Source organism: Lipotes vexillifer, unplaced genomic scaffold (genome assembly GCF_000442215.2).
Source record: "Lipotes vexillifer unplaced genomic scaffold, Lipotes_vexillifer_v1.1 scaffold426, whole genome shotgun sequence".
Taxonomy (NCBI): Eukaryota; Metazoa; Chordata; class Mammalia; order Artiodactyla; family Lipotidae; genus Lipotes; species Lipotes vexillifer.
In genome coordinates, this window is record NW_006779491.1 from 2,078,424 (window position 1) to 2,090,464 (window position 12,041).

Below are 12,041 nucleotides of genomic sequence, written 5' to 3' on the forward strand. Positions count from 1 at the left end.
TTTTTTGCTGTACGCGGCCTCTCACTGTTGTGGCCTCTCCCGTTGTGGAGCACAGGCTCCGGACGCACAGGCTCAGCGACCATGGCTCACGGGCCCAGCCACTCCGCAGCATGTGGGATCCTCCCGGGGCACGAACCCATGTCCCCTGCATCGGCAGGCGGACTGTCAACCACTGCGCCACCAGGGAAGCCCTGCCGAGAATCTTTTTGTAAATAAAGCTTTATTGGAACACAACCACACTCGTTTATTTACATATTATCTGTGGCTGTTTTCTGCCGGACTGCAGTGGCAGAGTTGAGTAGTTGTGAAAGGAACCATGTGGTCCACACAGCCCCAAATATTTACTATCTGGCTTTTTATGGAAGAAGTTTGCCAACCCTGTTCTCGGCCCTTGACAATTTGGCTTCAGTTTCTTTCCAGCCTTATTCCCCCTAACACATGCTACACTCCACGTATACTAATCCCTGCTGCGGCCTTAGCCACAGCTTCTCCGCTAGAGTGCAGTGAACGGACTACAGGTGTGTTGAGTCTCATCTAGCCATAAGCAGCATCCTCTCTTTACTCCATTACTGTGTACAAATACTACTTTCTGTATATCCTGTGATATACCCTGCCCTTTCATACCATGTCTTGTTTGTGTGCTATTTTTGATACAGTATCTTTCTCTTCTCTGGCAAAATCCTCCTTCCCCAGGCAGAGTGCTACTCCTCCTAGTGCGTTCTCATCTTCGTTTCCTGAATTGCAGCAAAGTATGGGTATTTATCTATTCCACCAGGCTGCAGAACTCCCAAGAGCAGGGACATCAAATTCATCTCTGTGTTTCTACGCCAATACAGAGACTGGGATGGAACGGTGTTCAGTGGGTGCTTTCTTAGGTCTTTGTGCAAGAAAAAGGATAGAGACTCTTAAATCTGAGACCGGTTTTATCCTCTTGGTCTGGGCGAGAATGGAACCCTCCACTAATCCCCTCCTTTCTTCCTGCCTGCAGGTTTGATGCTTTCTATGGGGAGAGGAGCTCTCAGCAGGACATCTACGCAGGATCAGTGCAGCCCATCCTAAGGCATCTGTTGGAAGGGCAGAATGCCAGTGTGCTTGCCTATGGGCCCACAGGAGCAGGTGAGGAAGCCAGATACAGAACAGCTACGGGTCAGAAAGGACTCGGGAGTGGGGAAGAAATTCTCACAGCTCTTTCCACTCCTTTTCCAGGGAAGACGCACACAATGCTGGGCAGCCCAGAGCAACCTGGGGTGATTCCCCGGGCTCTCATGGACCTCCTACAGCTCACAAGGGAGGAGAGCGCTGAGGGCCGACCATGGGCCCTCTCTGTCACTATGTCCTATTTAGAGATCTACCAGGAAAAGGTGAGGCCCCTTTCTTATCAGGGAGGGAAGAGACAAAGGGTCAAAATCAGACCCAGTTCTGGAACATGAAGCTCTGCTCTAGCAAGAAGGCATAAGACCTGGAAAGACAGAGGTTGGGGTAGTGGATGGCACAGCTCTGAGAATCAGCAGAGAAAAGGAGCCCGATAGCCAGGAAGTAAGCAGCCTGTAACTGGAGGATTGGCCCTACCTCCCACTGCTCAAACAGGTATTAGACCTCTTGGAACCTTCATCAGGAGACCTGGTGATCCGAGAAGACTGCCGAGGAAACATCCTGATTCCGGGCCTCACGCAGAAGCCCATCACTAGCTTTGCTGATTTTGAGCGGCATTTCCTGCCAGCCAGTCGAAATCGGACAGTAGGAGCCACCAGGCTCAACCAGCGCTCCTCCCGCAGTCACGCTGTGCTCCTGGTTAAGGTGAGGCCCACTGACAGGGGTGAGGACCAGGGAAGCCCCTGGAACCTGAGCTAAACTGGAGCCCTTGCTCTTACCCCCAGGTGGATCAGCGGGAACGTTTGGCCCCATTTCGCCAGCGGGAGGGAAAACTCTACCTGATTGACTTGGCTGGCTCAGAGGACAACCGGCGCACAGGCAACAAGGGCCTGCGGCTGAAGGAGAGTGGAGCCATCAACACCTCCCTCTTTGTACTGGGCAAGGTGGTCGATGCGCTGAACCAGGGCCTCCCTCGGGTGCCCTACCGGGACAGCAAGCTTACTCGCCTGTTGCAGGTCAGGCCTCCCATCTCGGGTAAAAGGAGCTGGAGAAGGGGTTCTCAGGCCTGCAGGGGTGTTGGGGAACAGCAGTCAGGGAAGGGGAAGGTGGGGCTTCTGACCCACCCACCCTGCCCCATCCCCGTCCCTCAGGACTCTCTGGGTGGCTCGGCCCACAGCATCCTGATCGCCAACATTGCCCCTGAGAGACGCTTCTACCTAGACACAGTCTCTGCACTCAACTTTGCAGCCAGGTCCAAGGAGGTGATCAATCGGCCTTTTACCAATGAGAGCTTACAGCTTCATGGTGAGGACTGGGGTTGGTAGGAGTGGAAAGGCCCAGTCTGGACAGCTGGGGAGTTTGCTGAGTCCACCAAGCATCAGCATAGAAGTTGACACCCCCTTTTTCCCCTACCCTGCCATCTTCCCCTAGTCTTGGCACCTATTAAACTGTCTAAGAAAGAACTGCTAGGCCCATCAGAAGCAAAGAGAGCCCGAGGCCCTGAGGAAGAGGAGACTGGGAGTCCTGAACCCCCAGCAGCTCCATCTTCTGCCTCCCAGAAACTCAGGTGAGCAGAGAGGGAGGGGTCTTGGGCATATTCCCTTTCCTGTTGTGTCTGGGTTGGGTGCAGAGTAGCATTGGGTTTAGCCTGTCAGATCCTTGAGCTGTAAACTTGTTCTTCCACTGGATTCACCCAAAATCCTCTACTGAATTCACTGAAGTGCTAAGATCAGCCCCCAGCCTTGATGCTGCAGCTGGGGGCCACAAGGAGGCTCCCCCTTGAGCTCCTAGCCCCGCCTTTCTGTTTTCCAACCCCTTTAGGCAGTCAGCAAAATCTCACATTTTGGCACCGATGTTTCAAGGATGAGTACTTTTGCTTCTGGTTCAAGGAGTAATGAGGACCCGGTCTTTCAGGTCCCAAGGGTAAGAGCAAAGCAAAGGGGATAAGAGATGAAGAGAGATGTCTCATTGAGACTCAGTCTGTATGTTAGAGTCCAACCTTTCTGTGACTTTCCATGGAGTCAGTTGCTGTCCTAACTTTGCCCTGCTTCTACCCTCAATCCAAACAAAGCCTCTCTAAACCAGGGAGGTGTGTGGCCTCCCTCCCTGGTTCTGATAGCCCCACCTCATGACCCAGTATGCACTAATATTCAGGTCACCCCTGTTTAGTGGTCTTGCTTTCTGTGTCTGGCCACCCAGCCCTTCAAGGAACCAGCTGCAGTTTGAACTTTGTCCTTTTTCTACCCCTAGCCCAAATAAAGCTTCTCTAAACTCTATAAGTCCTAAGACTAGATGTGACCTGAGGCGGCCAAGGATTAGTGTACAGTCTGCCCCAGGGGACTATTGTAGTTAAGGAAGGATGGCATTAAAAAGGTGCTTGGTGCTTGTGTTCACTTGGAACCCCATCTCTCAATCTTGTCCTTCTTAAGCCATTTGTCAGCAGTCCCCTCTCCTATGGTACAGACTCAGAGAAACATACACACCCATCATACATCTGTATTATGTGTGAAACAGGCAAGGTCTCTGTCAGATAGGCACCTTGGGTAATCTCAGAGAATGGGGCACATCAGACCTAGACAGACCCTGACCTCAGGGAGCTCAAGTTTCAGTAGAGGAAGCAAGATGGGAACATCAGTATATGATGCAAGGTCGATAGTACAAAGCACAATAAGGAAGGAGGATCCTCTTGTTCTGCAAGAGCCGGGAAAGAAGAAATGACTTCTGTGTTCACCCGTATTTTCTGATCCTGCTCTTCTAGGCACTTATACACAAAGAACAGGACAGTCTCTGTCCTCCAGGAGCTAGTTCACAGTGTAGGAAAGAAGATACACAGTCAAGCTGGCATCGTGGGAAAGGGGGCATCAAACTGACTTTGAATGATAATTGAGATCAGGTGTGAGGGGGAAAATTCCAGCCAAAAGGAACAAATGTTAGACATTATCATATTCAGATTAAGTCAGGACTCTTTGAATGGGCCTTTCCTACTGCTCACAGGAGAAAGGCTTGGCATTTCAGGTCTTCAGTGGTTTTCAGAGCCCTGCTGAAGATGACCTCCTCTGTGAATCTTTCACCGACTACCCCTCCAAATGGACAGGCACCTGGCCCTTGCTATCACTTTATCAGGGTCTCTTACTTTGTTAGACAGTGAGTGCCTTCAGGGCAGGGTGGTGTCTTAGACCCCATGAATACCTGCCACTCAGGTGTTCATTAAATGCTTCTTCTCATCTGATCTCCTGGCATCCCTGAGAAGTTACTTGGGCAGGTAGAGATCAATCCCCCTTCGCCTGAGGAAGGCACAGCACCCAGAGAGTCTTGATGACTTGTTCAGGGTTGCCTAGCAAGTTAACACCAGGGTTCTGGAACCACAGAAACACCAAGTTAAGGCAGGATGAGGGGAATCTGTGGCTGGAGAGGGTGATGAGAGAAGAGGTAAGTGGGGAGTAACCTCTTTGTCTGCTCAGCCCCCTACAGAAGCTAAATAGCATGGACCCAGCTATGGTGGAGCGCCTTCTAAGCTTGGACCGTCTGCTGGGCTCCCAGGGGAGCCAGGGGACCCCTCTGCTGAGCACCCCGAGGCGAGAGCGGATGGTGCTTATGAAGACAGTGGAGGCGAAGGATCTGGAAATTGAGGTAAGTGTTGGGGGGTTGGGGCTGGGATTCCTACTGGCCTTGAGAAGCAGCCTGAGGATCTTCAGATAGGGAAGGACACTGAAAGGCTGGACCAGCATCCAATTTTCACCCAACACTGGAATCCCTCAGTTCTCCAGCTTCTGCTTGAATGTCCTTAACATGGCTGAACTTTGAAAAATAATTGAGGTCAGATGTGAGGAGGTGAGAGAAAAAAAAATTCCAGGTAAAAGTACAAATGCAAGACATTGCCATTTCCTAAAACTCAGTTCATATTAAGGGAGGCCTCTCTGCTTGAACTTCCCTTCAGTATTTCACAAGGAAGCTTGTTCCACCTCTGGACAGCCCTGATCATTAGAAAGCCCTTAATTACATTGGGCTCCAGTTGTCTCCTGGTAATTTTTCCTGTTGGTCCTCACCCTGCCCTTTTAAGGCCTCAGAGCCCTGCACACTCACTGTCCTAATCTACTGCCCTAAAGTTGGTTCTGGGTCATATCTCTCCCTGATCCTTTCTAACAGAGGCTTAAGATGAAGCAAAAAGAACTGGAAGCCAAGGTGCTGGCCCAGGAGGCTGCAGACCCAAAGGAGAAAGAGAACTACTCTCCCACAATGCTCCGACCCCTTGCCCGCCGCACAGTCACAGTGGCTAAGCCCCTCAAAAAGGCTGTGGTGATGCCCCTACAACTGAGTAAGTTTGGCTCTGGCGGCCAGGAGGGCCCAGATAACAGAGATCTTAGAAGGAAGGTGTTTGGAGCAGCTGTCCTCATGTCACTCATGTCCTCCCACCATGGGAAGGGGGAGGAGGATGTGAAGTAAGAGCTGGGTGCACTGCTCTCGGGCATTTAGTACCATGGGGTAGACTGACCAGTGCATGACTGATTATCATGCAAGACCAACTGAGATTAGTTTCAAATACAGGTATAAGAAAGGTCGTGTGGAAACAGAACAAAAGAAGATTAACTCAGGCTGGAGGGGAACTGGGGAATCAGTAATGGAAGAACCAAGTGGCTACTGGGGGGCTGAAAGGTGGCCTCTGCTGTGATTCCAGCTCACAATGCTTGCTTTCAGTTCAGGAGCAGGCAGCATACCCAAATGCCGAGATCCATATCTTGAAGAAGAAAGGCCGGAAGAGAAAGGTGAGAGTAGCCGAAGGCTTAGGCTACACCTAGAACCCAGGAGAAGTAAGGGGTAGAGAGCTCTAGTGGGAAGAGTACGGGCCAAAGAGTAACATAGCCTGTCAGAACACTTATCAGCTATTTACAACTCTTCCAAGTTGCTTACCCTCTGAATGCAGTGATGTCTCACAGGGCATTTAGGATGAAACGCAGTAATATGAATGTACTTAGTGGGCTGGGTGTCCATCACCTGTTACTTTCCTTTCTTCGTGATGGCTCTTACTCTCAGTCAGTAGCTACTTACTAGGTACAGTGTGCAGCCTGGGTCCTGCCCTCTACAAACTTCAGAGCCCATTTAGGCAAACAGCCTAAACAGTCAAGAAATGAAACAACACTGAAAGACCTACCTAAAAACTGAGATGACATCGGGAGTGTGTCACTTGTTGAGTACCTTCTATGTGCTTTCCTAGGGGTGAAAGAGCTTATTCTTTCCTTTTAGAAATGAGGAACCAGATTTAAGAGCTTACTATGTGTTTTACATTCATTAACTCATTTGATCTTCACAGCAACACTATTCTACTCTTTCACAAGTCGGATAAAATGAGAATCAACCCAGAGAGTGACCAGAGGGAAGGGTTTTGGGACAGACACTGGACAGGAGGGAAAAGAAAGGCTGGGGAGGGCAGGGAGGTAGATGCTGTTAGGTTCCTATCCTTGGCAGAGGAGTCCAGAGTGGTGAACAGCACCCGGCAGTAAACCACTGCTGTTACTGCTGTTTCTGTCACTCACCTCCTCCTGCCTCATAGCTGGAGTCCCTGGATGCCTCAGAGCTGGAGGAGAAGGGTGAGGACTGCTGGGAGCTACAGATCAGCCCGGAGCTACTGGCCCATGGGCGCCAAAAAATATTAGATCTGCTGAATGAAGGGTCAGCCCGGGATCTGCGCAGCCTGCAGCGCATTGGCCAAAAGAAGGCTCAGCTCATCGTGGGCTGGAGAGAGCTCCACGGGCCCTTCAGCCAGGTAATGGCCCAGGGAGGACAGCCCCGGAATGGAGCTGGGTTGGGGGAGCCTGGCATTCCCTAGACCCTTTCCCCATCGCTGCTGTCCTGCCAGGTGGAGGACCTGGAACGCGTCGAGGGCATATCCGGGAAACAGATGGAGTCGTTCCTGAAGGTGAGCTCACGAGACTCGGGCCCCCTCCTCCCTCTAGCCTGTGCCCTGCCCGGCCCTAACGCTGCTCTCCCTTTCCCTCCTGTGTTGCAGGCGAACATCCTGGGTCTTGCCGCGGGCCAGCGCTGTGGGCCCTCCTGACTGCCGGCTGTCCTCCTCACTCTGCCTTTTTTTTTTTCTTTTTAAATCCTTGTGTAATTGCTTGTCCTGTAAATACAGTTTTCACTCCGTTGCTTCAGCCTGATTCTTGGGACTGCGAGGGCGGGGCCGGGGTATAATTGCTCTTGGGATGGGCCACAAGCTTTGCGGGTTAACTTCTTTGGGCGCCATCTTTGGGAAAACACGTCTCAGCGCAGGATTGTAAATAAACCGCTGGAGTGGGAGGGGGAAGGGACGGTGGCCGAGAGGACACAAAAAGCTACCGCGAGAGTCCGAGGACGACGACGACAACCGTTAGGCGGGCGCGCGCTTAGAGTTTAGTCCCGCCCCATCCGTACCCCCGGCGCGCGCTCCCCTACTCTCCCGCTCGGCAACGACAGAGAGCTTGTGCGCGTGCGCGCGAAATAACGGCCGCTGGTGGAGGGAGGCGGGGGGGTGGAATCTTTGAGGGGGGAAAGAGAAGCCGCCCCGTCTCCCGCGCGCCCACCACCTGCGCCATCGTCAGCCAATCAGCGGCCGCCTCAGGGGTCTCGCGCTTAGGGCGACTCCAGCTGCTGGGTGGCTCCCCCGTCCCTCCTCCCGCCAGAGTCCCTCTCGTACCTCCCCCCTCCCGCTGGCCTCGCGCGCGCTCGCGCTCGCGCCCGCTCCAGCCTCTTGTGTGTCCTCGCGCCCCCCGCCCTCCCTCCCTCCCCGCGCGCAGTGTGCTCCGCTCCCCCCACCCTCCTCCTCCTCCTCCTCCTCTTCCTCTCCTGGCTCACCCTCCTCCTCCACATCCGGGGGCCCCATTTCAAAGTAGCGGTTCTCAGTAACACCCTCCTCCTCCTCCTCATCATCCTCGCCCTGCTCGCCCTGGCCCTCCTCTCGCTGGTTGGCAGCCTCGATCCAAGCAGGTAGCTGCCGCTCGATGGCCTGCCGGATGAGCGTGCTCAGGCGCTGGATGAAGTCCTGGTTGGTGGCGGTGTAGCCAATGCAGGTGAAGGGCAGGAAGATGATCTGGCCGGACCCCGGCACCACCTGGACCTCTGGCTCCGCGTGTTCTGGGCTGTGTGGGGAGAAGCCAGGTCAGTGACATGCTGGGCTGGGATGCCCCCACCTCCCATGCCCAGTCCTGCTGCTGTCCCCCGGCCCTGAAGAAGCAACCCACGGGTCTCCCAAGCCTCCTAAATAGCTGAGCCTGGTCCTAGCAAGCACCCTGGTGGGGAGCCGAGGTGCTGGAAGGCTGGAGCCACCACACTTCCAGGGCCCAGACCACAGGCATCCAACACAATCCTGCGCACATCATGAAGACTTCTCAGTCCTTCAGATGCTGGCCACAAGCCCCAAGAGCAATGAGTGCTCATGGGCATGGACTAACTTGACAACAGTCCCCTGCAGGGGCACCCAGTCGCCTTCACAGGTGAGAGGCGTGGGGAGTGGGCTGGGGGTCTTAGGACCTTCACATTTATTTTTTATTTTTTATTTTTTTTGCGGTACGCAGGCCTCTCACTGCTGTGGCCTCTCCCGTTGCGGAGCACAGGCTCCGGACGCGCAGGCTCCCCCGCCGTGGCCGAGGCCATGTTCCCCGTGTTCCCTTGCACGCTGCTGGCCCCCCCCTTCCCCGTGCTGGGCCTGGACTCCCGGGGGGTGGGCGGCCTCATGAACTCCTTCCCGCCACCTCAGGGTCACGCCCAGAACCCCCTGCAGGTCGGGGCTGAGCTCCAGTCCCGCTTCTTTGCCTCCCAGGGCTGCGCCCAGAGTCCATTCCAGGTGAGTAGGGGCCGGCCGTGGCGGGCCGGGCTGGGAGGGCGCCGACCCGCGGCCGCGGCCCACACGGCGCCTTGTTTTCGCAGGCCGCGCCGGCGCCCCCACCCACGCCCCAGGCCCCGGCGGCCGAGCCCCTCCAGGTGGACTTGCTCCCGGTTCTTGCCGCCGCCCCGGAGTCCGCCGCCGCCGCAGCCGCGGCCGCCGCCGCTGCCGCCGCCGCCGCCGTTGCTGCTGCGCCCCCGGCCCCGGCCGCCGCCTCCACTGTGGACACAGCGGCTCTGAAGCAGCCCCCGCCGCCCCCTCCGCCGCCCCCTCCGGTGTCGGCGCCCGCCGCTGAGGCCGCGCCCCCTGTCTCTGCCGCCACCATCGCCGCAGCCGCGGCCACCGCCGTCGTTGCCCCAACCTCGACGGTCGCCGTGGCCCCGGTCGCATCTGCCTTGGAGAAGAAGACAAAGAGCAAGGGGCCCTACATCTGTGCCCTGTGCGCCAAGGAGTTCAAAAACGGCTACAACCTCCGGAGGCACGAGGCCATCCACACGGGAGCCAAAGCCGGCCGGGTCCCTTCGGGTGCTATGAAGATGCCCACCATGGTGCCCCTGAGCCTCCTGAGCGTGCCCCAGCTGAGCGGAGCCGGCGGGGGAGGGGGAGAAGCGGGTGCCGGCGGCGGAGCGGCTGCAGTGGCCGCCGGTGGCGTGGTGACCACGACCGCCTCGGGAAAGCGCATCCGGAAGAACCACGCCTGCGAGATGTGCGGCAAGGCTTTCCGCGACGTCTACCACCTGAACCGACACAAGCTGTCGCACTCGGACGAGAAGCCCTACCAGTGCCCCGTGTGCCAGCAGCGCTTCAAGCGCAAGGACCGCATGAGCTACCACGTGCGCTCACATGACGGCGCTGTGCACAAGCCCTACAACTGCTCCCACTGTGGCAAGAGCTTCTCCCGGTGTGCACGGGGCTTCGGCCGCCCACTAGGCGGGTGGGGAGGGAGGGACGGTCGGCGATGGAGGTGGCCTGGCCTTGGCTGGTGGGGAGGGAGGGAGGGAGGTTTCTGAGAATGGGGACAGGGAGCCACTCCCAGGGAGGAGAGCGGAAAGCCTCTCCTGGTTACCCGGGAGCGGGGGGTGGTGCTTAGCAAAGGAGGTGGGTTCTTGGGTTGTAGGACGGCCTCGAGTGGGAGGAGGCCGAGGCAGCCCTGCACCAGAGGAGGGATTTCCTGCCTTACCAGGACTCTGAAACCCCGGGCTTGGGAGAAAATGTAGGGACCCAGGGAAAGGCCTGCTGTACAGTGTTAGGCAGACTCGGGGACACCTCCACACACCAGGGCCCTAACCCCAACCCCAACGTATCCCCAGGCCGGATCACCTCAACAGTCACGTCAGACAAGTGCACTCAACAGAACGGCCCTTCAAATGTGAGGTAGGAAGCCCGCCTCCTCCTGTCCTGGTTTTCATGATTTTGATCCTCATTGTAGTTGTCTGAGTTCAGCCTCTCAGACCCCCTTTTTCTCTCTCTTCTTTTTGCTTTTTCACTCCCATTTTTTCATCCCTTCTTCAAGGCCTCATCATCTCACTCCCATTTCCTACAGATCAAAGATCCCCAAGGCTCTGATTCCTTTAACCTCTTGTTCCCCTCTCCCTACTCCCCGAAGCTTTAACTCTCCTGACACCCCCCACGCCCCTCCCCCCTCCCCAGAAATGTGAGGCAGCTTTTGCTACGAAGGATCGGCTGCGGGCCCACACAGTACGACACGAGGAGAAGGTGCCATGTCATGTGTGTGGCAAGATGTTGAGCTCGGCTTATATTTCGGACCACATGAAGGTGCACAGCCAGGGCCCTCACCATGTCTGTGAGCTCTGCAACAAAGGTACACGCTGAGAGGTGCCGGGGGTGGGGTGGGGGACAAAGGGTGGGGACAAAACCAGAGGCCCTTCCACAGATGTGGGTTAAAGGTGCTGTAGCCAAGAGCTCGTGGCATCTAGAGCCCTTTAGAAAGCAAATGAAGCAACATTGGGATGACTAAACATCATCACTAAGTTCGAAGAGGTCATGGCTTGAGGAGATGATCCACCAGAAAGAGTCCACTTCTGGGTGTGTGTGGGGAGATGGGAGGGGGACACAACTGCTTTGGGGAAGGAGTGGTCAAGAGAGCCAGTTCCCAAGGGTCAGAAGGCAAGGTTTCAGCTGTGCAGCCACAAGTTCTTGTCTTCAGCTCCTGGGGCAGGTGGAGTACAATGGCAGGGATTTAACAAGTACTCGCCCTGCCTCAGTAGTAGAGAAAGCTGCTTTTAAACAAATTCACTTCTTCACTGAGTAACCGGTCTGAGACTACATGGGGCACTGGAGGGAGGGGACACAGCCGTCTCTGCTGAGGGTCAACTCTTCAAGTGGCTAGGAATCAGTGTCCGGTCACCCCAGGAGAGATCCCCCAGCCACAGAGGATGGGTTCTGTGGATACCAAGGCCCAAAAGCCAACACCACTCAACCAGTTCTCAAGCTCAGGGAGGAGCTATGCCCCACCAGCCCCAGCAGAGTAGTTGGCCCCAGGATATGGTGGGAGGAGGACAGGGCCATCTGAGGAGGGTGTCCCCAGCCTAGGAGAACAACCCCGTCTCTGGGGTCTCCGCCTGGCTGACCCCCACCCCCCCATCCCAATCCACCCCCCCCATAGGCTTCACCACGGCAGCATACCTGCGCATCCACGCGGTGAAGGACCATGGGCTCCAGGCCCCGCGGGCTGACCGCATCCTGTGCAAGCTGTGCAGCGTGCACTGCAAGACCCCTGCCCAGCTGGCCGGCCACATGCAGACCCATCTGGGGGGGGCCGCCCCCCCTGTCCCGGGAGACGCCCCCCAGCCACAGCCCACCTGCTGAGGGGGACCCCCGCACCCACCAGGCAAGGCGTGGGGCATGGCTGGGGGGGGTGGGATGGGGCGTGTGGGACAAGGGGGCTCAAAGGGCCCAATAGGGGATCTTAGGAAGGCCAGGGATGCCCATCTATCACCCAAGTTAGGGAGACTTCTGGGGACAGGGAGGGCCTTTCAGGAGAACTGGGTAAGGATGTGGGCCAAAATCTCTGGGGACCAAACAGGAAGTGAGCAACGGCTGTGTCCCACGGGAGGTTGTCTGGGAAAGAGGC

General features: G+C 56.2%; 2 protein-coding genes across 4 annotated transcripts in view; both read left to right on the forward strand.

Annotated features, from left to right (window-relative positions):
• The window catches only part of KIF22 (kinesin family member 22), a 14,681-nt gene extending 7,449 nt beyond the window's left edge, over window positions 1–7,232 (forward strand). Inside the window, exons 3-14 of the mRNA XM_007452741.1 lie at window positions 989–1,116; window positions 1,207–1,361; window positions 1,588–1,797; window positions 1,878–2,108; window positions 2,244–2,397; window positions 2,524–2,659; window positions 4,554–4,722; window positions 5,239–5,407; window positions 5,788–5,855; window positions 6,641–6,853; window positions 6,947–7,006; window positions 7,097–7,232. Coding sequence (XP_007452803.1) covers window positions 989–1,116; window positions 1,207–1,361; window positions 1,588–1,797; window positions 1,878–2,108; window positions 2,244–2,397; window positions 2,524–2,659; window positions 4,554–4,722; window positions 5,239–5,407; window positions 5,788–5,855; window positions 6,641–6,853; window positions 6,947–7,006; window positions 7,097–7,144 — 1,741 coding nt within the window. The 3' untranslated portion in view covers window positions 7,145–7,232. The remainder of the gene's footprint in view (window positions 1–988; window positions 1,117–1,206; window positions 1,362–1,587; window positions 1,798–1,877; window positions 2,109–2,243; window positions 2,398–2,523; window positions 2,660–4,553; window positions 4,723–5,238; window positions 5,408–5,787; window positions 5,856–6,640; window positions 6,854–6,946; window positions 7,007–7,096) is intronic.
• Window positions 7,233–8,335: 1,103 nt separating this feature from the next.
• The window catches only part of MAZ (MYC associated zinc finger protein), a 5,042-nt gene continuing 1,336 nt past the window's right edge, over window positions 8,336–12,041 (forward strand). The window contains exons 1-5 of one of the 3 annotated variants that reach the window (XM_007452743.1): window positions 8,336–8,339; window positions 8,694–8,908; window positions 8,992–9,848; window positions 10,258–10,321; window positions 10,598–10,769. In XM_007452743.1, coding sequence (XP_007452805.1) covers window positions 8,717–8,908; window positions 8,992–9,848; window positions 10,258–10,321; window positions 10,598–10,769 — 1,285 coding nt within the window. In that variant the 5' untranslated portion in view covers window positions 8,336–8,339; window positions 8,694–8,716. Of the gene's footprint in view, window positions 8,340–8,693; window positions 8,909–8,991; window positions 9,849–10,257; window positions 10,322–10,597; window positions 10,770–11,573; window positions 11,799–12,041 lie in introns of those variants that run through there. The other 2 variants (XM_007452742.1, XM_007452744.1) reach the window with 2 other exon arrangements.